The sequence below is a fragment of the Cetorhinus maximus genome, chromosome 1, assembly GCF_964194155.1.
Source record: "Cetorhinus maximus chromosome 1, sCetMax3.hap1.1, whole genome shotgun sequence".
Taxonomy (NCBI): Eukaryota; Metazoa; Chordata; class Chondrichthyes; order Lamniformes; family Cetorhinidae; genus Cetorhinus; species Cetorhinus maximus.
The window spans coordinates 10760665-10787248 of NC_135879.1; the positions used below are offsets into that span (position 1 = coordinate 10760665).

Consider the following 26584-nt stretch of genomic DNA (forward strand, 5'->3'; position numbering starts at 1 on the left):
GAGCTGGGCTTGAAACCATGACCTTCTGACTCAGCGATGAGAGTGCTAGTACAACTGATTCTTTGTGGACTTGAATGTTCTGAGGATGCAAATGGTGCTAAATAAATTCAAGCCTTTTTTCACACTTTAAACAGGTTTAGCTCATGTGAGATTAATAACAGATGCAAAAGGGACAACGGCTTAAAAAATTGTTTGAAGCAGGTGATGACCTGATACCATGAATCAGAGGGCAAGGAGTCAGTTTGTAAAAGCTTTAGTTTAATATTTTGCTCTTGAATGTCTAATAATGGCAAAGAGTCAGTTACAGAATGAGCAACAATTTGAGGGATTGATAGCTGAAATGCTTCTCAAGACACCATCATGCAATTTAGACATGAGATGTTAGACGATAGATGTCTTGTCGGTGAGTAGTTTGGAGTGTTCTTCTCCAGCCACGTCAAATAAATGTTGTGTCTGCTAGAAGATTTTGTTACCTACTTTGTGTTTAACAAGCATCTCGCTATTGATCGAAGAGGAAGCGAGTTAAAATCTGGCTCAGTGGTGAGGATTTCAGGGTCAGTTATGAGAGGGTCTTTTGCCTTGGTTTTAGGTTTCACACTTTAGCAGCCACATATTGCTCTGTGTAAATCCCAAGGTGTCGGAAATAGGACCTGAATATTTCTTGATTGCAGAAGGGTAGTTTACATCACAGCTGTTAAGGAAAGCAGGTCCCCAGTATGGCACCATCACTATACGCATGAGAGAGCTCCTTACAAAGAAAAAAGTCACATGATATATTTGAGAGGACATTCTGATTTAGAGGCAAAGTCATATTTTTGTTCTGAATTTTTTCCCTATCATCAGGTTTCTCTTGGGGATTGTCGGGACGAGATGCTGAAAGCCTTGCCCATGCTAGCCCGCTGGTACCAGCGTGTTCAGGAAGTACCTGGTGTGAAGAAGGCGGCTGCAAGCTGCGGCATTCATCTCCTCAGCCTCCCTGCTCCTTTGTCTTCTGCTGCCGTGCTGATTCCGAGCTCCTGCGACCCCAAGAATGACCAGGCTGAAACCGCAGACCCGCATTTCCGAGGTGGCCCAAGGCCCACCATGAACAAACTAGAAGTAAATCAGTATTTTAATGGTTTTAACGTATCCTTGCCCCCATGTTGCATTTTGTACACAGAGACAGAAAGCATTACAGTATTTATTACCTTGTAAACTTGCTGTGCGTGAAAAGATTCTTTTACGATCAGTCTGACAACTGAGCACTAGGTGGTTGCAAGTTACTTTTCACTGACTGACATTGATACAGACCCGACACAGAACATTGGAATGATTTGAATCTCAAGTCACAAATGATATTCTTCAGTGGCGGAGGCTACAGTACTTTCTGTTTTAGAATTTAATCTTTTTAGTTGCAGCGTGCTAGAGTGTTTTCTTCACAAGGGTGCTATATGAAGAGGTGGGTTACTGAAAAGGCAAGGAAGCATTGAGATGGTTTCGGGATATAATTCTATGGATCAGGTCTATTTGTTGGTGGAATAGTGGAGCAAAAGGGGAGCAGGCCATAAACAAGAGTTAGAAGATACAGGCTGTTAGGAGAGTATTGCTCTAGATAGAGAGAAGTGAGACTCTGGAGGAATTTGTAAATGAGGATAGGGATTTTGAGATTGGTTCAGAGAAACATTGAAGCTTGACAAGGACATGGATATAGGTTGTGCAGGACTTTGTGTGGGGGTGGGCTTGGACAACAGGGCTCTGAGTTAGCTGAATTCTGTGAAGTTGATGTTTGGAGGCAGGAAGGCCTATGAGGAGGAGGAGGTTTGAGAAATCAATCTTCAAGGTGATGAATGCTTGGATTTGGATTTTAGTAGCAATGGGGGAGAGGTAAGTGTGCAAGTGGCAAAGTTCTCCAGGTGGCAAAAGACTCTCTCAGCACTGCATAAGTGGAGTTAAAAGCTCAATTTTGGGGTCTAGCGGTTGCATACTACCAGATACAACCTGAATGGATGCCTGGGCAAGGTAATGTAACAAGAGCTGCCAACATGTTGAGCCAGAGACAAAGATGATGGTTTTGCCAACAATCAGCTGCAGGAAATTTTAACTCATCAAGGGCTTCACATCGGCTAGACGATTTGATAGTGTAGCAACAGCTTTGGTATTGAGAGTGCTGCAGCCAGTATGTTGAGTCTGCAAGATCAGCTGTGGCAGTAACCAAATGGTCTTACAGTCAATGTGTTCCATTTACTGTTACATTAATTCCACTTTGGTGGATGTGTAGAGTTGGATAACATCGACATCCATGTGGAAACCGACCTTGTCCTTGTGGATGATGATGTTCAAGGGCAGCTCATAAACAATGAACAGATGGGGGCCAAGGGTGGAACCATGGACACAGTAATTTGTGGGCAAGAGAAAAAGCAGATACATCAATAATTAATTTGTATTTAACTCCCACAAAACTTGAGTTTTAAAAGCCTGTAGGTTTTTGGAGGGAAGTGAAGAGAAGGTTGGAGATTCACAGTTTTGAGTTCCTGGTAAGAAATGAGTTTGAGGACAGAGTGAGGTGAAAGAGTGTGTTGGATGCTAACTGTAGCTGAGCAGGAACAAGAAAGAAAAACTCAACAGAAATAGTCTTAGTGGTTAAAATAGAGAAAGATAAGGATGCAGTGGAGGGAGAGGGAGAGTGTATTCTTGTCTGCAGGGTGAGCAAGATGTATCAAATTTGTCCCCATACATTGGTGCACAGATCAAAATGTACTCATTGACCTGGCTCAGGGAAAAACAGCAGTGTAGATCCACAAGTGGAAGGTGTTCACCCCCAGTTCAAAGAAATTTAGAAACACAATGCTCAGACTTAAGCTAGCTCCAATGAAGGAAAAAGTACAATGTCAGACAATATCATCATTTAACAGTCAACAGTTCTTTCCAGGAATCTGAAACATCTGACAAATTAGATCAAAACTATCTTACAAATTGGTAGACTTTTAGTTACCATTTCAATGAATGTCTGAGCATGCCTTGAATCCTGAGGGTGTCATTAATGTTGGGTGATATATAGTCTTGATGATTAAAATGCACAGCAATTCTAAAGATGTTTTTCAGTGGTGATTATCAGAAACAAGTTACAAAGGCAAAAAAAGGTATTTAAGTTAAAACACTGTGCTTTTGAATTGCTAGTGGTTTTCACTTGTGCATCAACAAGATTTTTTCATTCCTGCGTCAGATATTTTGATTTTTTTTATCTTTTCAAATATTCCGCATCTGGCAATGACTAACCTGTATTTCGATGTCACTTGAAGTACAATGTTAGCTCTCTCCACACCTCACTGTTTTCCAGTTCTCTCAAGCTGATGTCTCACACGCTTAAGAGTTCATGAACACCCCAAGCCCTTGAAAGAAGAATTTAACTCTGCTGAATATTTTCCATTTTAACCCTTAAACTGCTGATAAAAGTAGAGCAGGTTCCCCCAATGTCAAGCAGTTCAGACTAAATATTCAAATAATTAGCAGCATTATTCAAGAATTTCTCCTACAGGGTGGTACTGCAGCGATTTCCTATCATTGAACCATAGTTTCCCAATCCTGATATTCCTCCCCCCCCCCCCCCCCCCCCCCCCAATCATACTGACAGCATACTATATCCCATGCTAGAGTTATTTCTACTCAGCTAACCTGTTTAAAATTAGAGCCTGAATGAAAGTGTTGGTGAATGACACACACACTGTGTTGAATCTGTAAAATGAGCTGTCACAGTACCAGCTGGTCTTGTATCAATGTGCTTCCCGCTGTATTCCATGCACTCTGGTTACTTTAGTTATTGCTCTAATTTTAAACAGTATCAGTAGCCCTGACTTGAAGTCCAACTGATTACTGTGTCAGCTGAAATCTTTCTTTGCTGATAACTGGACAGAGAGAAGCAGAACATCATCACTTTAGAATAAATTGTTGATTAAAATTAAAATGTTGGCGAGCGGACAGACAGATAGGAGAAATTGCATTGTCAGGTAAAAATTGTGGGACTTAGCAAGAAATGCATTGGTGATCAGTCATTTTCCCTTATGCTGCATTGGATATTCTTCTCTTGGTTTGTCTGAAATGACTTGGGGAAAGGAGAAATAAAAACTACTGGCATAAATTAAAGTAAAAACTACTCTGGTATTTTACTCCCTCTGTCATAATAAAAATTGACCTAAATAGGTTGAGGCTTTCTAGGAACAGGAGTAGAACATTTAGCCCTCGAATCTGTTGCGCCATTCAATGAGATCATGGTTGATCTGTGGTCTAACTCTATACACCCGCCTTTGCCCCATATCCCTTAATGCCTCTGGTTAACAAAAGGTTTGGTGTGAACTCTCCATCGGACAATCTGTAGTAAGTTTGCTTTTTGATTGGCAGCCTTGGCTAAGTGGTAGCACTCTGAGTCCCAGGTCATGGGTTCAAGCCCCACTGCAGGACTTGAATGAATAACCTAGGCTGCAGTTTCAGTGCAGTGCTGAGGGAGTGCTCATTATCAGAAGTATTTTGGAAAGATGTTAAAACGAAATTCCATCATTCCTCTCTGGTGGACGTAAAGGATCCCCTTGTACCTTTCAAGAATAATCCAGGAGAGTTTGCTTGGTGTCCTGACCCAATGTTTATTCTTCAACCAACTTCACTCAAATAGATTATCAGTCTTTTATCTCACTGCTGTTTGTGGGACATTTCTTACAGTAAGTACATTGCAAGAAGTACTCCATTGGCTGTAAAGCATTTTAGGATTCACTGAGACTGTGAGAGGCACCATATAAATGACAGTTCTTTCTTTGGGGGAAAATATGCCCCCATTTAGATGAAATAGATGATCAAGGCATGTGCTCTAGTTAGGCAACTAAATGGTCTTATTTCAGAATCCTAATCATTGCTGATTACGGGCTTCCGTTCCCCTCATCTGTTGAGTAAGTTCAGCCAATTTCCAGCTGTAGTAATTAGAACCATGGAGGTTTAAAGCACAAAAGGAGATCTTTAGCCCATTACATCTGTGTTGGCTGTATATTATAGTAATTCAAAATTAATTTTCTTCTGTTTCAAATATCATCCAGTTGTCTTGTAAAATGTGCAGTGATCTTTGCAAGGTACTAATGTTGAAAATGATATATTATAAAAGAACTAATAAATGTTTCTTGTCTAAAAACAGGAGAATGGGATTTCAGCAAAGTTCACATCACACCCTTGTCCATCGTGGAGCCTGGACTGGAGAAACCTTCCAGTAGCTGTCAATCCCATAGAAGGTAACAACAGTGATTTTGATTCTCCTTTCACTTTGACAGCATTTGAACCCTGTGCTTCCCCCAATCTGAGCCCTTCTGTGTCCAGATCACGTTGTGCCATCAGTGACCTCTGTCACTGTTCCTGGCTTCTTCAAAGCATCCAGTCTTCCTCCCAAGAGTTCCACTGTTATCAAACAGTTATGCAAGGTCATTCACATTTTATTAAGTCTTATTAATTTGGAAATGTACCTAATAACGTGTTTTTAAATCTATGCAATATTTGGACCTGCTCCAAAATCCATTGTTTGCCCACAGGACTTTGTGCAGGCAGATGAGTGGTTGGTCTTACTTTTCCTATCCAGCTTCAGACTCTCTCTTCCTTTTGCAAGCAAGGTAGCCCTGTGTTTGTCCCACTACCTTTTCCGTGCCCACCCCGATCTCATGGTGGTCTTCATTATTGTAACAAGGCCTAAGCATCCACTCAGGGCCAGCTACTCTTGATGCACTGTATAAACCATGCATACGTTTAATGTCCCTTCCTTTTAAACCTTAACATAGGGCAACTATTTGCATAAGCATGATGCAATTCCTCCAGCATTTTACAGAGCTTAACTCTCAAAACTTGTGATAATTGACAGGAACAAAACCTTTCAAAACAAAGCTTCAGTAATAGCTACAACAGACTTAATTTGCATTACATTGGCTTTATAATGTAATATGAACTACAAAAGAGGGTTTCGTACATGACGGTGTGAAAGAAATAGAAAGAAAGCAAAAGAAATATTTTGCTTTCAGTGCCTTAATCTTGTTCTGCAATTATGTTCCAATTTTTTTTGATAACATTTATTTATTGAAAAACAATGCTTTTACATCAATGGTGTTAATGGTTGGGAAAATGTAGAAGCAGTGTGGATTACAATAATATACTGTTAAATTTACAGCCAGTTGGTGAAGGAGGAGACCAGAAGTCAATCTTTACTCAGTTTTAGATTTATTTGCATGGTGAAACATTACAACTGTATAGCTCCTAAATCTACAATCCACCACCAGTGTCAATAAGTGTCTCTTTATATGTGCACAAGTATTTATCCGATAAGTAATCATCTCCACCTATATAAACTTAATCTTAGTTTATACAATTAACATATACAACCTCCAGTTATATTCACTTCTGTAGCATCTCTATAATAATAAATGACAGGGCTGTTTTTTCTCTGCAATAGACAAACTGCTAGTGAAATTGCATTGCTGCAGGTTCCTGTGATTTTAGTTGTTAATTGCAGAAAAAAATGCCATTCTCCCATCTTTAACTAAAAGGAATTTCATTTTTGAATGATGTCATGAGGCTTCGAATTTTAAATATTAACTACGCTGCCACCGCCATCCCCCCGCTCCCCCCGCCCGCTCCCCCCGCCCTGCCTGCCTGTGGCTGATGGCCCCGATGGTATTGAAAACCCAGCAGTTAAAATGCTGGCAGGTGTAAGCGCATCAGAGTCAGTGGTAAATGTCTAGCCGCCATTTTGAACTCCCGTGCCACCCTATTCCCGCAGGAATAAAATCAGCCTGAGAATTTTGATTTATGCTGAGCAGTTCAGTTGGCCGTTTTTTAATCTGATGAGAGGTTAAATGGTTTGCTTGTATTTCACAGTTGGAGGCTTCTCTGATTTACACTTCCAAGATTGCTGCATAGCTCAGGCAGTTGTAGACCCTGAGGAATGGTTCATGTATGGTGGGTCTTTGACCTGTTGACCCCTACAGCTATTTTACTGACACAATTGGATTCCACTGAGAGAAATGCTCACAGTATGTGCTTAGGCACAAGGAGCCTGCCGCACTTGCTGCAGGCTCTGATATCATCTGAAAAAAAGGCTACCTCCTACCTTAGATTTTAACTACACCTGCTGCCTAACGCTCTTCAATTCCACAGTGTGTGGGCAGTGGGGGCTGGGGCAGGTGGCGATGGCGGATGAGGGGGAGGGGGGTTCCTGTATCTTAATTAAATAATTATTGGCTTGGGTAGTACTGTGGCAGCCATAAAGGGCACAAGAGAAACAGACACCATCTTCACCATCAACTCTGCACACTTTCCCCGTATTTGAAAGTGCTAAGTGGTATGGAAACAATTAGGGTCTGAGTGCCATACAGATGGAGAGCAAGCTTTAGATTGTTTGTTTTTTTTCTGCCTGTTCTCTTTAGGCAATCTGAAACAGACCCAACATCATAACATCTTCTCCAGCCACCTTATCTATTCTAGGTGACAGATTGTACTTATTGGGTCAAACGCATACATTGGCTTGGTGTCAGATATCTGAGCACTTTTGTTTCTTTGCCTACCACCTTTAATGTACATAATATTAATTCAACTTAACCCCAACCCTACATCTTGCATTTAGCATTGAAGTACAAGGACATGGGGCTGGATTTTCTTGGGATAAGGGTGCTAGGAGTGAGCCTGCACACAGCAATCCTGCCCTTGCCTACTCTATGGGGTGTGGGATGGGGGGTTGGTGGGGGGAGCATTTTAGATCCCCGTTATTTCCATGGAGACTGGTCCAGTTAGATAGGCAACATGGTTCACGGTACCCAAGAGGAGTCGTGAACCATGGGGAAACCTAGTCTGGAGTGACAGGTAAATTCAAAAGGTGTTAACAACTTCACATATCATAATGTATTGCTATATGATAAGTTAAGTACCTTTGTAATACAGTGATTAAGGAAAGGGCTTTGTTTAGAAAAGGTAAATGGCCATTAAATTGACCAGGGTTGTGAAAGTGTCCAGATGCATTAGAAAACTTTATCGAGTGGATAAAGTGTTCTTCTGCATTCAACAGTGTTGAGATTCAGATTTTAACGTATCAATTTTCCCCTGTGAGTTAATCTATTTTTTGATTGACAGCCCAACCATCTGTTGAGCCTTTGAAATAGATGAAAAGATGGCTGATCTCCTTGATTGACAACCCAGCCATCTGTTTAGCCTTTGAAACAGTGGAACAGAACTACTTCAAAAATTTTAATATATTCAGCTCTTGAGTTTTTGTTCTACAACTGTGTAATGGAAACCCATTATAAATGCCTGGCTGAGTTCCAAATCCCAATAATGGATTCAGCTCAGCAGGGGTTGTTGGCACCACCATTCTCTAGAATCATATTATTCTCCAAGGGAACTGAGAGTTTTTTTGAAGTGGTTTTTGAATGACTTGGTTTATTTTGACAGCTTCATTTAGCATCTCAAAGACTTCCCGATGTTATAATAGGGCTGAAGAGCTTTGTACATTCTGCGTGAGCTGGCGTGGGAGGGAGTGTGGGTGAGTGTGCATGGGAAGGATGCAGGAGGCATGATCTGCATGACATGTTTATTATAGGTATAGAGAAGGTATGGGAGGTATAGAGGCGGTATGTGGGGTTGTGGGTTTTGAGGTTGTAGGGGGCCTGACCTGGGCAATGTTTGCAGGAACCGAAGCGGGCCTTCTTAGCTGCCTGCCTCGGCATCCGCCTGCTTCTGTTTGCACTTTGGGCCTGCTTCCCCGGAGAAGGCATTCCTGACTCCAGCCTGCCCCGCCACTACTCAATGAAAATACTGTGGGCAGGCACTGCCGGGCAGGAGGTGGGATCGCGATGTCGGGAAATGGCCTCACAAGCAATTCCCACCTTAAATATGAAAATCCAGGCAGAGAGTCTTTCTGTTATTAGACTCGTCATCCTGAAGGCTGGACTAATAATCCAGAGAACATGTGTTTAAAATAGCTTGAGACTTAAATTCATTTTTATTTTTAAATCTGGAAATAAAAAGCTGGCACAAGTAAAAGCTACCATGAAGCTGTTGAATTGTTATAAAATCCAGTGGGTTCACTAATATCCTTTTTAAGGGGCAAAACCTGATGTTCTTACCTGGTGTAATCTATATTGGTCTTAACTGCCCTCTTAAGTGTCTGAAGTAAGCTACCCAATGGTACGAACTGATTACTAGGGATGGGAAATAAATACTGGCCTTGCCAGTAATGCCAAATCCCAAGAATGAATAAAAAATATGCTAGTACAGCACTGAGCACTTATGTACCATAAAAATGAATACAGCATGCATATGCTTTGCTGTGCTACGATAACAAAGATCATTGCGAGGACTATGAATTTTTGATGTAGTCAGGAACCTTCTGACAACTTTCCTGCTCCCTGGCCCAAATAAATCCAAGGCACAAAAATTCAATTGTCTAAGTTTACCTGTGCCCAGCTGTATGCATACCTGTAAATGGTCTAAGTAAAAATTTTTTAAATGCCATAGATTTAGATGTGAAGAGTTACCTAAAGTACTTTCTTGTATGGGTGAGATGGGCAGAAAGGTCTGAATATTAATTCTCCTTTAAGCAGAAAGAGAACCATTGCTTTTTAATCCAGTTTTAAAATTCATTTCTAAGTCCAATTCTTTACATGCTAAAATGTTTAGATGTTGCTCTTGCTTTGGCACAGTTCCTTATTTTACTATGGAGGACCTTAATTTATGCACGATAGGCTGAAGTGTATAAGATTCACAGACACAAGAGAAGCAAATGAACGGCCTTGCCAAGCCTCCTTCTCTGGTGGACATCTTAATGCTCCATTTTCCTGAGGTCCCTTGTTTGCTCACCATTCTCAAGTATCTTTTCACCCTGTGACCTGGTATTCATTTGTTAAATGTCAGTGATCTGCGGAGTGCTTATGGCATTTGAAGTGCGAAACCTCTAAACCTGTTGCACTGCACTTGTGGGTCATGCTTCACATTCACTGACCACGTAAAGCGGATTGATTTACAAATGTACAGCAGAAGCACTTCAACGAGCTGCGGTTTCCTGTTAGTCTGATCATTTCTAGCTGTGGCCTTATTCCTCCTTGGTGTGATCGCCTGAATATCGCAATAGTAGACAAACAGAGCACTCAGTAGGGAACTGTAGACTCCAGAATTTATTCCCTCTGTTGTTAAGAACTCGTAATTCATGAGAAGCAGTGTGATGAAAGAGCTGTTAAGGTCATCTGCATAAGTACAATAAACCCTGTATATCATAGTTTACCCCATTGAGCATTCTGTTAATACCGCATTTGAATAAATTTTGTAGATTAAGTAGCTGAATAACATTTTATAATGTGGGCTTTGCTTCACAACTCATATAAAGTCAAAAATACAAAATAAATACTATCAAAGGCAATAGCTCATTTCCAGAATACAAATTCAATCAATTTTAGCTTACACCATGCTTTGCCTGCTGTTTCATGCCTGAATGTTTTGTTAGTGTATTAAAGTTATATTAACACTGAATGTGTTTTTGTCATCAAATGTGATTAGATTAATTGTTGCTGATTTTCTGGAGGATTACATGATATCTCACATGACTGGGAGAATGTTGAATGGAGCTATTAAGCTTTGACATCATGGATGGAAGATTAATATTTGTTCTGCATTCCTTCATTTGATTGTGCACTGATTGCAGCATTTATGGATACATGACTGCAGTGCTTAGTACACAAACTCATGGTGCCATAAAATAGAGGCATTTTTGAGTAGCTGCAGCAAAGAGTGGTTCACTGCTATCCTAGATGGATTTTAAAATGACTCATTTCTCTATTCAATAAAAAGCTAAATAAGGTAACTATGTTCTAAGATCCAAAAGTAGTTACTTTTAATTCTTTCTGCATGTACATTTATTTTCTGTCTCCAGCACCAGCAGGTACAATCAATACAATTGTCAATTCTCTACTTTGCCAAAATCAATGTGTGTTTATTGCCAAGGATAGTCTAGGTCAAAATAGATGGAAACCCTTTCCCTTTTGGTGAGTGTTTGTTGTTTTTATCTTAATTGCCATCAGAATGAAATGTGACAGGTTGGTGATGTAGAGCTTTACATATAACCTTACTAACAGCAACATAGCTCAACAGTGATTCTTTAGCACCTCTTTACGGCTCTAAACTTCATTCATGCAGCTTTACCTTTTACCCTTTTAAAGGGGAATTTGAATGAAGAGCATCTGCCTTGCTTCCAGGCAATATGTACTTTTTCATTTTTTTTTTTCCAGTTTTGCTCTTATTTCTTTGCTTTCCCTTGCCTCAACTCTCCCAAAGACAATTACTTAGCTGGGATATATAATTCCTTGGGAGTTGACATCTGACAAGTGGCAATTTTAAAAAATATTTTTAAAAAATGCAGTGCCTGGCCTTCAAGGTTTACATCTGCTAGGTTAAGTCTTGACATCTGTTTCACTGATTTTACAAAGTCACAGATATTTGTAAACTAGCCTCACCAAGGCTGGTTGTTGGTTTGATTCTTGCAGTTCCCTATATATAAAAAAACTTGCATTATATATAACAACTTGCATTTATATAGCAAATTTAAAGTAAAAAAAAGGTCAAAGGTGCTTCACAGAGATGTAATCAAAAAAAATATATAGCCCACTCTTAGAAGCACTTTATATTCTTTCTGGTGCGGAATGCGCAGCAAGATTCCGTAATTAGCTAATAAGATAAATACCCAGTTAAACTGTGTTTGTACTGTTTGTTGATATGGGTCGTAACCTCCAAGCTCCCCAGTGTTGGATTTGGAGGGTACCTCTGGACAATTGCCTTCCGCTGGGAACCATCTGAAAATACGGTTTAAACTTTGGATAGTTCCGCTAGGGTTACATCAATAGTAAGCAGAAGAAGTTAGAAGAACTAAAACCTCTTCTAACTCCTGGATAACTATTGTAAAGACCCAGACCGACTCCACGGCACTCCCCCCAGACCCCCGACCACCCCCAACAGGACTCCGCACCCCCTGCTATCCCCGACCTCCGACCCCCCCACTCCTGACCTCTGAACCCCCACATGCTGACCTCTGACCCCCACCACACCCACTGACCCCCGACTCCCCCTCCCAAATCCTATCCACTTACCTTAGACACTTATCATTTTACTGGCCCTTTAAACTTACCTGCTTTATAGCAACAAGTGCTGTACAAAATGGGGCGTGGCCTCCTTGAATCCGGAGCTGCACTTCGCTAGGGTCTGCAAAGAGTCTTTTGATGCAGGTCCCAAGCAGCTCCAGTGAATGGAAGGGTCAGTGTAATTTTCAAAGGCAGTTAAGTATGTATTTATTTCTTCTAATTCCGGAGGGCCATCTCTTCCGAAGCTAGTTGGAGATTACAGCTCACGAATACTGGTGTGCTATTCAAAAAGTGTCAAGAGGCAGACTGGGCCTAGGTTTAAAAAATGGCATCCCTGACATTGCAGCATTCCCACATGCCTGGATTATGTTCACAAATCCTGGAATGGAATTGAATCCTTGATTCAAATCCTGACTGGGAGGCCCTTGATTTTCATGCCTCCATCCGCATCAGAAGAGAGGTGGCCGGGATTTAAAAATGGCAAGCTGGTCCTGATTCCTGAATTCCCACCCCCATTCACATATGTGGGATTTTTATAGCTCCGGGATAAGGGTGCAGGTAGTGAGCCCGCACTCAGCAATCCAGCTTTGCCTACTTCGTTGTGAGGGCGGGCATTTTAGACTGTTAGCTATTTCCATGGAATCAAACGAATTTTGGTAGGGGTTGTGAACCATGGGGGAAGCTTAGTCTGGAGCCGGGAACCTTTTGACAGCTAAGTTCACATGTAATAATGTGAAGTGTTATATAAATTAAATATGTATTTAATAGATTAATTAATGGCGGGGCTTTCTTTAGAAAAGGTATTTGACCATTAAATTGACTAGCATTGTGAAAGTGTCCAGATACACTAGAGTACTTTATCCAGTGAATAAAGTGCTCTTTTGCATTCAAGAGTATTGAAATCAAGAATTTAATGTTTCAATTTTTACCAGTGATTTAATCTTTTCTCTGTTTGGTCTGTCAATCATCTGTTCAGCCTTTGAAACAGTGCAACAGATGGCCATCTGTTCCACTACTTCAAATGGCTTTAATGTATTCATTCCAGCCATCTGTTTAGTTGTTTGGAGCAGATAGCCATCTGTTACACTGCTTCAAAAGATTTTCATGTATTCAGCTTTGAACACTTTATTAACACAGCTGTACTTTGGAACTCCATTATGAATGCTTGCCTGGGCTCCAATCCCAACTAATGGATTCAGCTCAACAGGGGTTGTTCGTACAGCTGTCAAGGGGACTGTGAGCTTTGTTTTGATTGGCAGCTTTATGAGCAGTTAATAGCTTTAAAGTTTTTGAATGGCTTTTTGTTTGTTTATTTTGACAGCTTAATGAGCAGCTAAGAAGATTAACTCTTCTTAAGTGGAGTTTGTATGACTGTGTGTTTGATTGACAGCTTTTTGAGCTCTTACAAGAATTAGTTTTTTTGAAGAGGTTTTGAATGGCTGTTTATTTTGACAGTTTCATGACCCTTTCAAAAACTTCCCATTGTTATTAAAGGGCTCATGAATTCTGTCCTGAGTGGGAATGGGTGGTACTTTAGGGTATAGAGGGGGCATGGAAGTGGGTGGGCTGGGGGTGCATGTGAGGGAGGGTTAAGGGTGAGGGCTAGGGTGCCTAACACTCATTCACAGAACTGGGCTGATATCCCAGGGAACAGAGGCGGGCTTTCTAACCTTCCCACCTTGACATTCATCTGTCTCCATTTCTGCCTTGGGACTTGGTGTGGGAGGTGGTGGCACTGACTCAAACCCATCTTCACCAGGAGGATAGGGTGGGCAGGAACTGCCAGGCAGGAGGTGGGATTGCAACGTTAGGAAATGGCCCAACTTGCGATTCCGTCCTTGAGGATGAAAATCCAGGTCAGGGAATGCTATCACTGAGAAAAGGTGACAATTGAATTAGGAAGGAGAATCACACTCCTGGTTCTCTTGAATTATCCAATAATAGATATCTATGTAAGATTTTTCAAGAGAGAGCTGTGACTGTAAATCCATTGCATGTATGGTAGTTAAAATAAAAATAAAATTTATAGCGTAGAATGGATATAGATATGTATATAATTCAGTACAGTTGTATAAAAGTCTTGGACAATTAGCAGTTCAGCGTCATCTATACAGACCACCATATTTTATTGGAAGTTTTTGTTTTCAGCACTGGTTATTAGGCAAATCTTCTGTGAATGAAGTTCCAAGCCCAAATAAGTAACTTGCCAATTGTCAGGTGACTGACCCACTTGCCACTGGAAATAATTTCTGCTTATTTAGTCTATTAAAACCCCTCATAATTGTCATAGTCTGAATACAAAAAGACTAAATAGCAGATGGAACATACACAAATGACCCTGTATATAAGTAGTAATATCTGACACCCATTAGTTATTGCTGAATTTTACATATTTTGCGATGGATGAACATTTCTGGATCTGAAGTTAGGTCAATGTGGATGCTGTTAAATTCAGTCTACTCAGATTTATCAGGTAAACTTTGGATGCATCAGCCTACGGTTTCTGAGCCCTGTCAAGCGCTGAGGGAGTTTACACATTAAAAGCATGCTTCAGAAATTCAATGCACATTGAGGGCTTCAAGTTACCCCAGCTTTTGGAAAGACTGGGAAAGTCTAAGCCTACCCAATAAAGCCTTGCTTGAGGTTCTGGGCAGTTCCTAACGTGCTTTTGTGAATGTTAATGGTTTCATTACAAGGGCTTAGTGGTTGCTGTCCGGATCAGTAGTTAGCAGCTACAATCTGAACACATTAGGTACCATAAAAGGTGCCAACAAACTTCTCAGCTGCCTCTACGAATGTGATTTGTAATCATGCCAGCTGTTGGGAGACTCAATCCAAGCTGGCCTTGGTATGTTTTTGTCTGCACTATACATATAAGATTAGATTGAATTAGCAAGGTCATCCAATCACTCCATTCTGACTTACCTCATCTCTTTTATTCTTTCAAACCTTGGTACTTTTCACTGGGGTTTAACATTTTACCTTGACTTTTCAATTAAAAAAAAATAATGCTGCCTCTTGCAATTTTAACAGTTCGACACTCCAATCTTCTTGGAGAATAACACTGCAAATCTTTCAGGACAATAATTTAATAACACACTCTGTGATTTAAAAGTAATGCAATAATTGGATGTGTATTAGACAAAATAGGTATCAGAGGCAAAACCTCCAAGTTACAGGGCTGAAATCAGCAGATATTTTTGGCAAGTTCTTCTATCTAATTTTCTCTTTATTTCTTTCAGTGAGCTGGTGATTCATGTCAGGGCTATGACTCCAGGGCCATAGGCAGTGTTATGGCACGTTGACCAAGGGGTCTTATGTGAGTAGGGAGAGATACCGCCAGAAGGCTAAATATTCCGTTGGGAGTGGACTGAGCCCAATTTTGTCTTCACCCAGTATCAGCACATACACAACAACTTCTGGATATGGATCAGGAGTGAGAACCTTTGATCTTCTACCCAGCCTAAGGACACTGAGTCCAAATATGGTGTCCCTACGTCCTTCCTGATTGCACACAGACTTTGTGATCAATCTTGGAACCTTCCTGGTGCATATAGCCTTGTACAACACGCTGCTACCAGGAAGTACTTCCTTCATTCTTTAAACTGCTGTTCACAAGCACCAAGGGCTGACTGACCTACTGTCCAGTAGTTTCCCTTCCCTGTGAGATGCTTACCATGTGAGTAGTAATTGCCTCTGCCAACAACCAACAGCTGTGTTCTCTGAGTCATGGCAAAAAAGATTACACAAGTGTGGAATTCTGTCTTCAGTGAGACCGGACCTCAGCATCGCACAGGCCAACTGTTTGCAAGTGAGAGAATCACATTGCTTGCTGTTGGTGTTTTGTCCATTGTAACCAAAGGAAATGGCTGCCACTGCACTGAAATCTGCTTGGCGTACCGAACACGTTAATAATTTCCCCACGGCCAAGGGAGAAATTTACTAAGACAGGGGCAGAATTTCTCAAATCTGCTACATCCAAATGCAGGCTATTGACTGCTGATGAAGATCACCTTGCCCTAATGATCACAAAGGTCACAGGTTAAATTGCCAGTTGGTACTTATCCAGTTGTATCAGCCAGAGCTCATAAACGCACAGTATAATCTACATTCCCAGATCGCCAGCAACTGTTGCAGCTGAATTGCTGTAGTAGTTAAACTTAAGTCCATTGGGTAATGTTCATAATGAATAGCACTTTATGTTGGGCTATCTAGAATAGACAGCAGTTGGATCATGCTGTTCTATTTATATATTTTTTTTTAATCCTCAATATTCAATATAGTCATAATATGTATGTATAAATGACCCTCATTAGGCAATGCTGCCAAAGTTAGGCACATGCTGTTCAATGAATTAGAATTGAGCATGCTGAAAAGCAATCTAATCACAGAAGGTGATTTTTAACAGATCGGGGAATCGTTTGAGTTTATAGCAATTTTCAAAAAGAGGATTGCATTATGTTTGATTCATAGGACCAAATGAAGACACACTATCAAATGAAAACTCGGAGAAGAATCCAAACAAATGGGGAGATCAACAAACTAGTGCACCAGGTTTTACCTCAGTGACTGTGAAAGATTAGTATTCTGGGTATCGTGCAAATCTCAGAGTATTTTATGTGGTATATTGATGATAGACAGTGAAGCCAGTGACAACTACAACATGAACATGAGGAAAGATTGAAGAAGTTGGGACTGTTTTCCTTGGAGAGGAGAAGGCTAAGTGGAGACTTGATAGAAGTTTTCAAAATCATGAGGAGCCTAGACAGAGTAGATAGGGAGAAACTGTTTTCTCGCCCGTAAACAGATCGAGAACCAGAGGGCACAGTTTTAAAGTGCTTTGCAAAAGAAGCAAATGCGAGGTGAGAAAAAACATTTTCACACAGCGAGTGAAATGCACTGTGTGGTGGAAGTGTGGTGGAGGCAGGTTCGATTGAGGCATTCAAGAGGGCATTGGATGATTATTTAAATAGAAACAATGTGTAGGGTTACGGGGAAAACACAGGAGATTGGCACTAAGTTAAAATGCTCAGAGAGCCGGTGCCAGACATGATGGACTGAATGGCCTCCTTCTACACTGTAACAATTCTGTGATCCTGTGATAATTTTCAAGAACTCTATTAAATCACCTCGCAACCATCTGAGCTCTAAGGAGACCAACCTCAGCTTCTCTGATCTCTCCACATAAACTGAAGTCACTTCATCTTGGTAACAATGACATGTCATTCATCGGCACCCTTTCTATCGCCTGGATGACCTTCCTAAAATGTGGTGCTCAGAACTGGACACAGTACTCCAGTTGAAGCCTAACCAGCGATTTTATAAAAGTCAAAGCTCAGTAGTAGCTGTAAAGCTGAAGTGGTGTAAACCAAGAGATAAAAACAAAAAGCTAAAAGCTACTGCGGATGCTGGAAATCCAAAACAAAAACAGAATTACCTGGAAAAACTCAGCAGGTCTGGCAGCATCGGTGGAGAAGAAATCAGTTAACGTTTCGAGCCTTCACGACCCTTCGGCAGAACTGAAGCATAGTTAGGAGAAAGGAGAAATATAAGCTGGTTTAAGGTGGGGGGGGCGGGGGGAGAGAGAAGTTGAGGGTGTGGTGATTGTGGAGATAAACAAGCAGTGATAGGAGCAGATAATCAAAAGATGTCACAGACAAAAGGATCAAAGAGGTGTTGAAGGTGGTGATATTTGTCTAAGAAAAGTGCTAATTAAGAATGGAAGACAGGACACTCAAAGTACAGCTCTAGTGGGTCCTGTCTTCCATTCTTAATTAGCACTTTTCTTAGACAATATCACCACCTTCAACACCTCTTTGATCCTTTTGTCTGTGACATCTTTTGATTATCTGCTCCTATCACTGCTTGCTTATCTCCACAATCACCACACCCTCAACTTCTCTCTCCCCCCGCCCCCCACCTTAGACCAGCTTATATTTCACCTCTCTCCTAACTATTCTTCAGTTCTGCCGAAGGGTTGTGAAGGCTCGAAACGTTAACTGATTTCTTCTCCACCGATGCTGCCAGACCTGCTGAGTTTTTCCAGGTGGTGTAAACCAACTTCCTCAAGGATGCCTCAAAACTACTCCCCGAAATTCAATTTGGAACTTTTTTGTGAATTTGAAATTGTACCATGAACCTACCCAAAACTGGACTACTAATCGAAGATTAATATTCATTTTGACAATTACATTATTTTGTTTGTTCTAGTTCTAACTATCATTAGATTTGTTGTATTATACATTAAAAAATTAAGATAACATTTCAACCATTATGATTTTAAAATACTCTTGTGTTTATATTTTGAGAATATTCACAACTGTTTTGAAGAGTATATCAAGTATTTCAAAGAAAACACAAACGTTTAAAAGTCTTATACTTAATTATTGCAATCGTTAGACTTCATGAGGTATCACATATTGGAAAAGGCCCCAGGCAGTCAGGTGATTAGCCATTCAAAATCCTCTGTAAAGGTGTAGCACCTCCAACATCAGTCGCTAAATAATGTTTTTGATTCTTTTTCAAGATTGCATGGAATAGGAGCTGGTTCGGGTTTGTTCTGCTGTGTTATTTAATGCTTTCATGATGAAATCCCATGCTAATTTGACAATGATAGGCTTGTTTAGATTGTGGCCCCCAGGATACTGAAATAATCTGAGCACCTCAAAAATAAACAGAAATAAAAATAAATGTGCTTCTTTCTTGATAAACACCATACACCTAGCCTCTCAATGATTCAATGGATTAACCTCTTCCTCCATATATAACTTCCCAACCCATATGCATTGTACACCCTTCACCTTCTCATCGTATGTGACCTTGCTTCCTCCATCACATCGATCACAGACAAAGCCAATCTCTGATTGGTTCCTTGTACAATTCCCCACTCGCTTCCTCCTTCCACCTACCAGCCCTACTTCCTTTTGTGGCTGTTGGAGGTGCCACACTTTTACAGAGGATTTTGAATTGCTAATCATCTGACTGCCTGGGGCCTTTTCCAATATGTGATACCTCATGAAGTCTAACGATTGCTATAATTAATTATTTTGTGGGGAGGGAAAAAAACACTCCCAATGCACTTACAAATACCCTTTCAAAATCTGAACTGTGTGGGTCTTTGGTCCTCCATTCACCATGATATTTCTGCAGCTACCTATTTGCTCAACTATGCCCTCACCACCTTTCATGCCCAATCCCCATGAAAACCATTGCTCTCTCTCCCTCTGGTCATTGACTCAGTACAACCCTCATCTCCACACCCTTAAGCCCAAGGACCACAGACTTAAGTAGATATGTTGGACAATGGTTTCGCCATTTACCGCCAGACCTGGTTAGACCACACAAAGCACTACTGGGTCCTGCTCTCCAGGATCATCCTGAAATGTAAAGATAAGTCCCAATTTCTTTTTTCTACTGCAAACCATCTTCTTAAACCCCTTTGCCATGTCTCCTCCACCCTCATCACCAATAAGTGTGAGGAGCTCATGTACTTCTTTTCATTAAGATTGTGACCATCCAATCAGCTGCTTGTCACTTCCCACACTTCTATTACCTCACTGGGCCATATTTTAATTAGGATACCCCCAGCCCTAGCCTTGAACTTTTTCTAGTTTCTTACCTATCTCCCTCATGTCCTCTCCAAGCTTACCTTGTCTGTGAGATTCACCGCCTGTCCTTTTGACCTCATTCCCACTAAACTGATGACTGCTCAATTGCCCTTCCTGACTTCCATGTGTTAGCTGATGTTACTGGCTATCTCTCCACAGGTATTGTCCCTTTCTCCTTCAAATCTGCTGTCATCGCCCTCTTTTCAACAAAACAACCCTTGACCCTTTAGTCCTTGAAAACTTTTGTTCCACCTCCAATCTCCTTTTCCTTTCCAAAGTCCTTGAAAATGCTGTAGCCTCCCAAAATACATGCCCATCTTCCCCAGAACTCCATGTTTGAATCCCCCCCCATTAGGCTTCAGGTCCTGCCACAGTACCAAAATAGTTCGTAATTCATAAACAGCACCCTCTGTGACTGTGACAAAAGAAAATTATTCCTCCTCTTCCTTTTCAAACAGTATGAAACCTTTGATACAGTTGAATACACCATCCTCCCCCAATGCCTCTCTACTTCTGCTCAGCTGGATGGGACTGCGCTCGGGTGGTTCCATTCTTATTTATCCACTTGCAGCCAGGAAATCATCTGCAATGGCTTCTTTTCCCAGTCTTGCTCAGTTACCTCCGGTGTTGCCCAAGGATCTATCCTTGGCCCCTCCTATCTGCAAATCGCTCCTCAACAACATTATCCTGAAACACAGCGTCTGTTTCCACATGTATACTGACAACACCCAGCTGCCTCACCACCACCTCGTTTGGCCCCTTCATTGGCTCTAAATTGTCAGATTGCTTAGCTGTCAGACTGGTTGAGCAGAAATTTCTTCCAAATAAATATTTGATAAGACCATTGTCTTTGACCCCTGCCACAAACTCTGTTCCTTAGCCTTTGATTCCATACCTCTCCCTGGCAGCTGTCTGAGGCTGAACAAGACTGATTGCAACCTTGGCATATTTGTCCCCAATAAATGCTTCAAACCAGACATCTGCACCATGTCTAAGACTGCCTACTTCCGCCTCATTAACATCGCCAGACTCTGTGCCTGCCTGACCTGATCTGCTGCTGAAGACTTCATGCATGCCTACAGATTTGACCATTTCAATGTACTTCTGGCTTCCAAATTCTATTTTCTGGAAACTTTATTATCCAAAACTGTGCCTTAACTCGCACCAACTCCTGTTTATCTATCATCGTTGTGTTTGCTGAACCACATTGGAACCTAGTTAAGCAACGCCTCAATTTTAGAATTCTCATCCTTGTTTTCAAATCTCTCCATGACATTACCCCTCCCAATCTCTGCAAAGCCCTCCCACCCTACAGCCCTCTGAGGTTGCTGCACCCCTCCAAATTCTAGACTATTGCAAATCCCCATTTCTATCGCTCTACGATTGCTGTCTGTGAGTTCTGCTAATCTCTCCCTAAACCTCTCCTGCTCTCTCTCTCTTCGTCTAAGATGTTCCTTAAAACCTAGTTCTTTGACCAAGCTTTAGGTTAGCTATCCTAATATGTATGTGGTTCTTCGTCACATTTAGTTTGATAACATTCCTGTGAAGTGCCTTGGGATATTGTAGCACAATAAAGGTGCTGTATAGATGCAGGTTGTTGTATTGAACATGAAGTGATAGAGGCACAATGGAGCTTATGGGGTAATTGCACGATCACAGCAGGTACAGCAAAGCGCGAGTTGGAGTTAGAACTGACTCTCCAATCTGCATTCCCTGTATCCACAGCTCCCTAATGTAATTTATTTATTTTAAATTCTGATTTCTTATGATCTGGAATGCACTGCCTGAAAGGATGATGCAAGCAAAGTCAACAGTAACTTTCAAAATGGAAATAGATATCTTGTTGAAAACAAAAAATTTGTAGAGCTGTGGGGAAATTGAGGGGACTTGGACTAACTAAATAGCTCTTAGAAAGAGCTAGCATAGGCACGATGGTCTGAATGGCCTCCTACGCTGTTAGATTCTCATCCGACCCCTAATAGGACGATACAGTGAATTTTGCTTCTGTTTCACGTATGTCAGGGCTTGCAGTGAGCATGCGTGAGGCTATCGGTACATTATTTCATAGTATTAAGTTATGATTACATTTCAGTCAGCCCTGGTTTATGGTTTTACACAGTGGATCGGGTAAGGGTTACTGCTCCCTTGATGGTGCTAAACCTCTTGATATCATTCTTGTGTTAATTGGAAATTATTCTGCTCATAGGCAAGTGTTCCCATGAGAGCCAACTTCACTTCTCATCTTTCTCTCCATGGAAGTGTGTGCTGGAGCCTTCCTTATCTCACTCACTGGCTGCAATTTTAGCCACTTCTATTACAAAACCGTGACTGAGGTGTTCATGAGCTTCAAGTTATTATCAGCGACACTAAATCTCAATATGATGACATCCTTCTTTGTTGACCCACCTTATGTACTGACTGGAAAGGTTTGCCAATTCATGGGCAGATTTTGTATTCTGATCGTGCGCCCCCCCCTCCGGGACTGGATTGAGATTACCTAAACAACCTGTAGAGTCCTTTAGAGCTTGCAGAGAGAAGACACTTTCAGGCACTGGAGAAACTTGAGCTTTTCAGGGTGGGAGGGATATGTCTGAGCAGTGTTCTTCTTAAGGTTTGCAAGATAATTAAGGGTATGGAAAATGCAAACAGAGAATATTACCTTAAATTAAATTGTAAGAGTAGGCCAAGGTGAAACAGGTTCAAATTAGCAAAAGGTAAATTTAAAACTGATATAAGAAAGTTCTTCAAACATAGAGCGACCAACACATGGAATGGACTCCCAGAGAGAATTGTGGAGGAGCAAACCCTGGAATCATTTCAGAAACAGTTGGATGATGCAATGAGTGGATTCATGAATGGGTCAATTGGACCTGTGAGGAAGAGCTCTCAGCACAGCACATTTGTATTTTCATGTATCGGGGCAATGAGGGGGTTTCAGAGAGGCCCCAGATGTACTCGGGATCAAGCCTTGATCTCAAATATAAAAGAACAGTGTAACAACTCACTCTGCCACCTAGTCAATAAATGTTCCTATTTCTATGGTAACACATGACATGAGGGCCTGACCCAGTGGCTTACGTCATGCTGAAGATTTGTGTTCCATCAAATTTTCCCATACTAGCTATAAGGATGCTTCTAATCTTCAGAGCAAAAGGCAAAACAAATTATTCAGCTGCTGCAATAAGCTCTGTTTTGGGTGCACTACAACAAAAGCACATCTAATTTAATAACCTGAAGCATGAAGTATGTGGAATGATCTTGAGAGGTTTTTTTGTGATGATTATGCAAATACTGAGACACGGCCTAAAGTTTATTTAATGATTCCAGAAATGTGAAAGCTCCTACCAGCGCACAAGGTTTTAAAATATGAAATTTTGAATGTAAGATGGTGCTTGAGACACATTTCTGTGAGGACACAAGTGTCATGTTTCCAAATGTCTAAACATTAATTAACCTGTTCAAGGATTCAAAGATAGAGTTAGTTTTAATTATTGCAATAAAATTTAATTTTTTTTTCCGTACACCTCCATGAAGTGCCTGGAGATGTTTTTTTATGTTAAAGACGCTCTATAAATCTTATTGTTTGTGTGCATGCACATGTGTCTGAAAACCATTTTTATATGGAATTACGTATCATTTACAGCACAGAAACAGTTTGGTCCAACAGGTCTACACCAGTTTTTATGCTCCAATGTACTTCCTTCCACTGTAGTCACTTCATCCTGTCCTAACTTATCGTTCTAATCCTTTCACCATTGTATACTTATTTAGGTACATCAATGCTATTCGCTTCAACCACTCCAATATGTAGTGATTTATTAATGACTATCTTATATGCATGGTTGATAGTTTAAACAGCACCACAAATGGAAATCTGCCGAAACCTTTTTTAATTTTAAAGGCTACTATCAAGTCACCTCCATCTCTTTTCTGGAGAAAAGAACCCATTTACTACTACCTTCTCCCAAATTCCCCCATTTCTTGATGTCCTTTCCCAGTTCTCAGTTTACTGGTCTGCTCTCCATTACTGGTACACTTCTCCAATTTCACAATTTATAGGTGCTGCCTCTCAAATACTGGTGCTGTCTTCCAATTCCCTCTTTTACTGGTGCCCTTTCCCTATTGCCCCAATTGCTGGTGTGCTCCCAGTTCCCCAGTTGTTGGTGTCATCCGCCAATTCTCTATTTGTCTTGTAATGGAATTAAAATGATTGTATTGATTAAAAATCCTTTTTTAAAAAAAAGTCAGTGAAGCAATTGTTTAACCGGGTGAAGGTTTCTCACAAAAGAACAGAGGTTACTTTCTGATGTTTTTACATGTCACTGAAGACCAATGGGATTGCTATCGATAACTTGTAAGCTATTGAAATAGAATTGGAAATCTGCAGTTGTTCACAAAGTCTGATTGTCAACTCACAGTTCTAGTAATTCATTTGGCATAAGAAAGTGATTGATATGAGTGCCTCCTTGACCTATTGTGGTGTTTAAGACATTTATGAACTCAAAGTTTATAAACACAGTAGTAACAAAAGACTCAGAGAAGTGCTAAAACACCTGTCTTGTAAAGTAACTTCAGAACAATGTAGGAGAGAGTTCTGCAAGGACATATGCTAAAAGGCAGCACAACTATACAACTTTGACTTCAGCCTGTAAATAAAATGTGTTGTTCAGTGGGTTACATACACCTTGTGCTCAGATGCACTGTAATAGCACTGTTACAGATTACATATCCACCTGTGTATGATCATGCGCAGACTGTATTAATGTCTCACAGCAAAGCCTGGCTTCCAATTGTCTTAGAACCCCCTTGTTATTGAGCCAAGACCCCACACTGTTGAGACTGTGTGGGAGTCGGCATGCAGCTTCCACCTCAAATTTAAAAAAAAAACACGCACGGGCATCTTCCACTCATCAAAATGAAGTTTGGGGCCTGGAACATCAGGACCCTCATGGACAATCCCAATTGTTAGTGACAATAGTGACATAACTCAAGAACTCAGGGGCCTCAATATCAATATTGCCACCCTAAGTGAGACATGATGTGCAGGAGAAGGCCAACTGAAGGAACAAGACTGTGGGCACACCTTTTTCTGGAAGGGCCTTTGCCATCAAAAATGAGCTTGTCTCAGTGACTCACCCACTGGCATATATGAACGCCTCATGACTATCCTGCTCACCCTAATGAGAAATCAGCAAACCACTGTCATCGAGGCCTATGTTCCTACATTTAAGACAACAGCTGAGGCCAAGGAGTGATTTTACACCGACCTTAAGCAATCCCTAGTCCCAGTCGCACCAGGCAACAAACTGATCCTCCTCCAGAAATTTCAGCACCCTAGTCGGGAAGAACACAAATCTCTGGAAGGGTGTAATAGTTAAGGAAGGAGTAGGGAAGGCAATCTCCAATGGAGTCCTCCTCCTGCTGAAATGCCTAGAACATGAACCTGTCAAAACAAACACCCTTATCTGACCTATCATCTCCATCAGCCTGATCCCCAAATAGCAGAGATAACAGAAGTTATGCCGCAAGAAAATTAACATTGAAGGCCTCAAAGATCCCACCAAGGTGAGTCTCAGCCTCAGCGCCTCATTGCCAACCTCTCAACCTCCAGCCACGTGGAGCTGCCCATAGTGCTTGGTTGACCCTAAAGTCCACCACAATGATCACCTGCTTAGAGGTCCTTGGTCTATCTACCAGGAAACATCGTAACTGGTTTGACAAAAACAACCAAAAGATACAAAGTGTAAGTGCAAAGTTTTTGCAGACTGGCAGTTTCACCATGCTTCAAGGGAAAGGCAACAGTTCTACAGGTGGCTGAAGGCAGCAGTACAGCTTAAAACCTGTGACTTAAAGAACAAATAGCGGATAGCAAGAAAGCAGAAGATCCAACAACTTGTGGACACCAACGACATGCGCTGTTTTCTCAGTGCTGTCAAGACTATCTTTGGTCCAAGCATTCAACGGCCCACCCCGCTGAGAACCAAGTATGGAGGGGAGCTCATCAGGGACAGGGTGGCAGTCAGTGCTCACTTGAGAGACATTTTGCAGAACTCCTCAACTAAGACTCTGTCTTTGACTTGAATGTCTTCGCCTCCATTCCTCGATACCCCTTCCGGCTCAGTCTTGGCGCAGCTCTATTTCAGAGGGAAGTTGCAACACCCATTCGACAGCTGAAAAACAACTAGGCCTCTGGAGCAGATGGAACCCCCTGCCAAAATTCTGAAACACTGTGGAGATCTACTTATGGCAACCTCTATCCCTTATCTGGGAAGAGGAGTGCATGCTGGGGAATCTCCGGGACGCTGTGATCATGACTATATTCAAGAAGGGAGACAAGTTGTCCTGCTGCCTGCCACAGGTAAGATCATTGCAAGGATCCTCCTTAAACGCCTCCTCCCAGTAGCCGAAGAGCTCCTATCAGAGTCGCAGTGTGGTTTTCGCCCATCAAGAGGCACCATAGACATGAAAAATCCAAGAAAAGTGCAAGGAACCACACCAATCACTGAACATGGCTTTTTTCGACATCACGAAAGCCTTTGACCCTGTCAATGTGAAGACTTATGGAGTATCCTCCTCAAATTTGGCTGCCTTGAGAAATTTGTCACCATCCTCCTCCTACGCCATGATGGCATGCAAACCATGATCCTCACCCATGGAACCGCCACAGACCCTATCCCTGTCTCAGTGAAGACCTGAGTCAGACAGTGTTGTATCATTGCTCCAACCCTCTTCTCTTATTTTCCTCACTGCAATACTGCACCTCACTTCCAGCAAATTGCCCATAGGTGGAGAGATAATTTACAGAACAGATGGAAACTTCAACCTAGACTGCCTTCAATCCAAAAACAAAATCACTCCAACCTC

General features: G+C 41.4%; 1 protein-coding gene across 5 annotated transcripts in view; it reads left to right on the plus strand.

Moving 5' to 3' along the window:
• The window catches only part of gstcd (glutathione S-transferase, C-terminal domain containing), a 166540-nt gene that overhangs the window by 21597 nt on the left and 118359 nt on the right, over positions 1 to 26584 (plus strand). For all 5 annotated transcript variants that reach the window (XM_078530793.1, XM_078531053.1, XM_078530885.1 and 2 more), the window contains 2 exons: positions 844 to 1098; positions 5153 to 5246. In XM_078530793.1, the coding sequence (XP_078386919.1) occupies positions 844 to 1098; positions 5153 to 5246 (349 nt within the window). The remainder of the gene's footprint in view (positions 1 to 843; positions 1099 to 5152; positions 5247 to 26584) is intronic.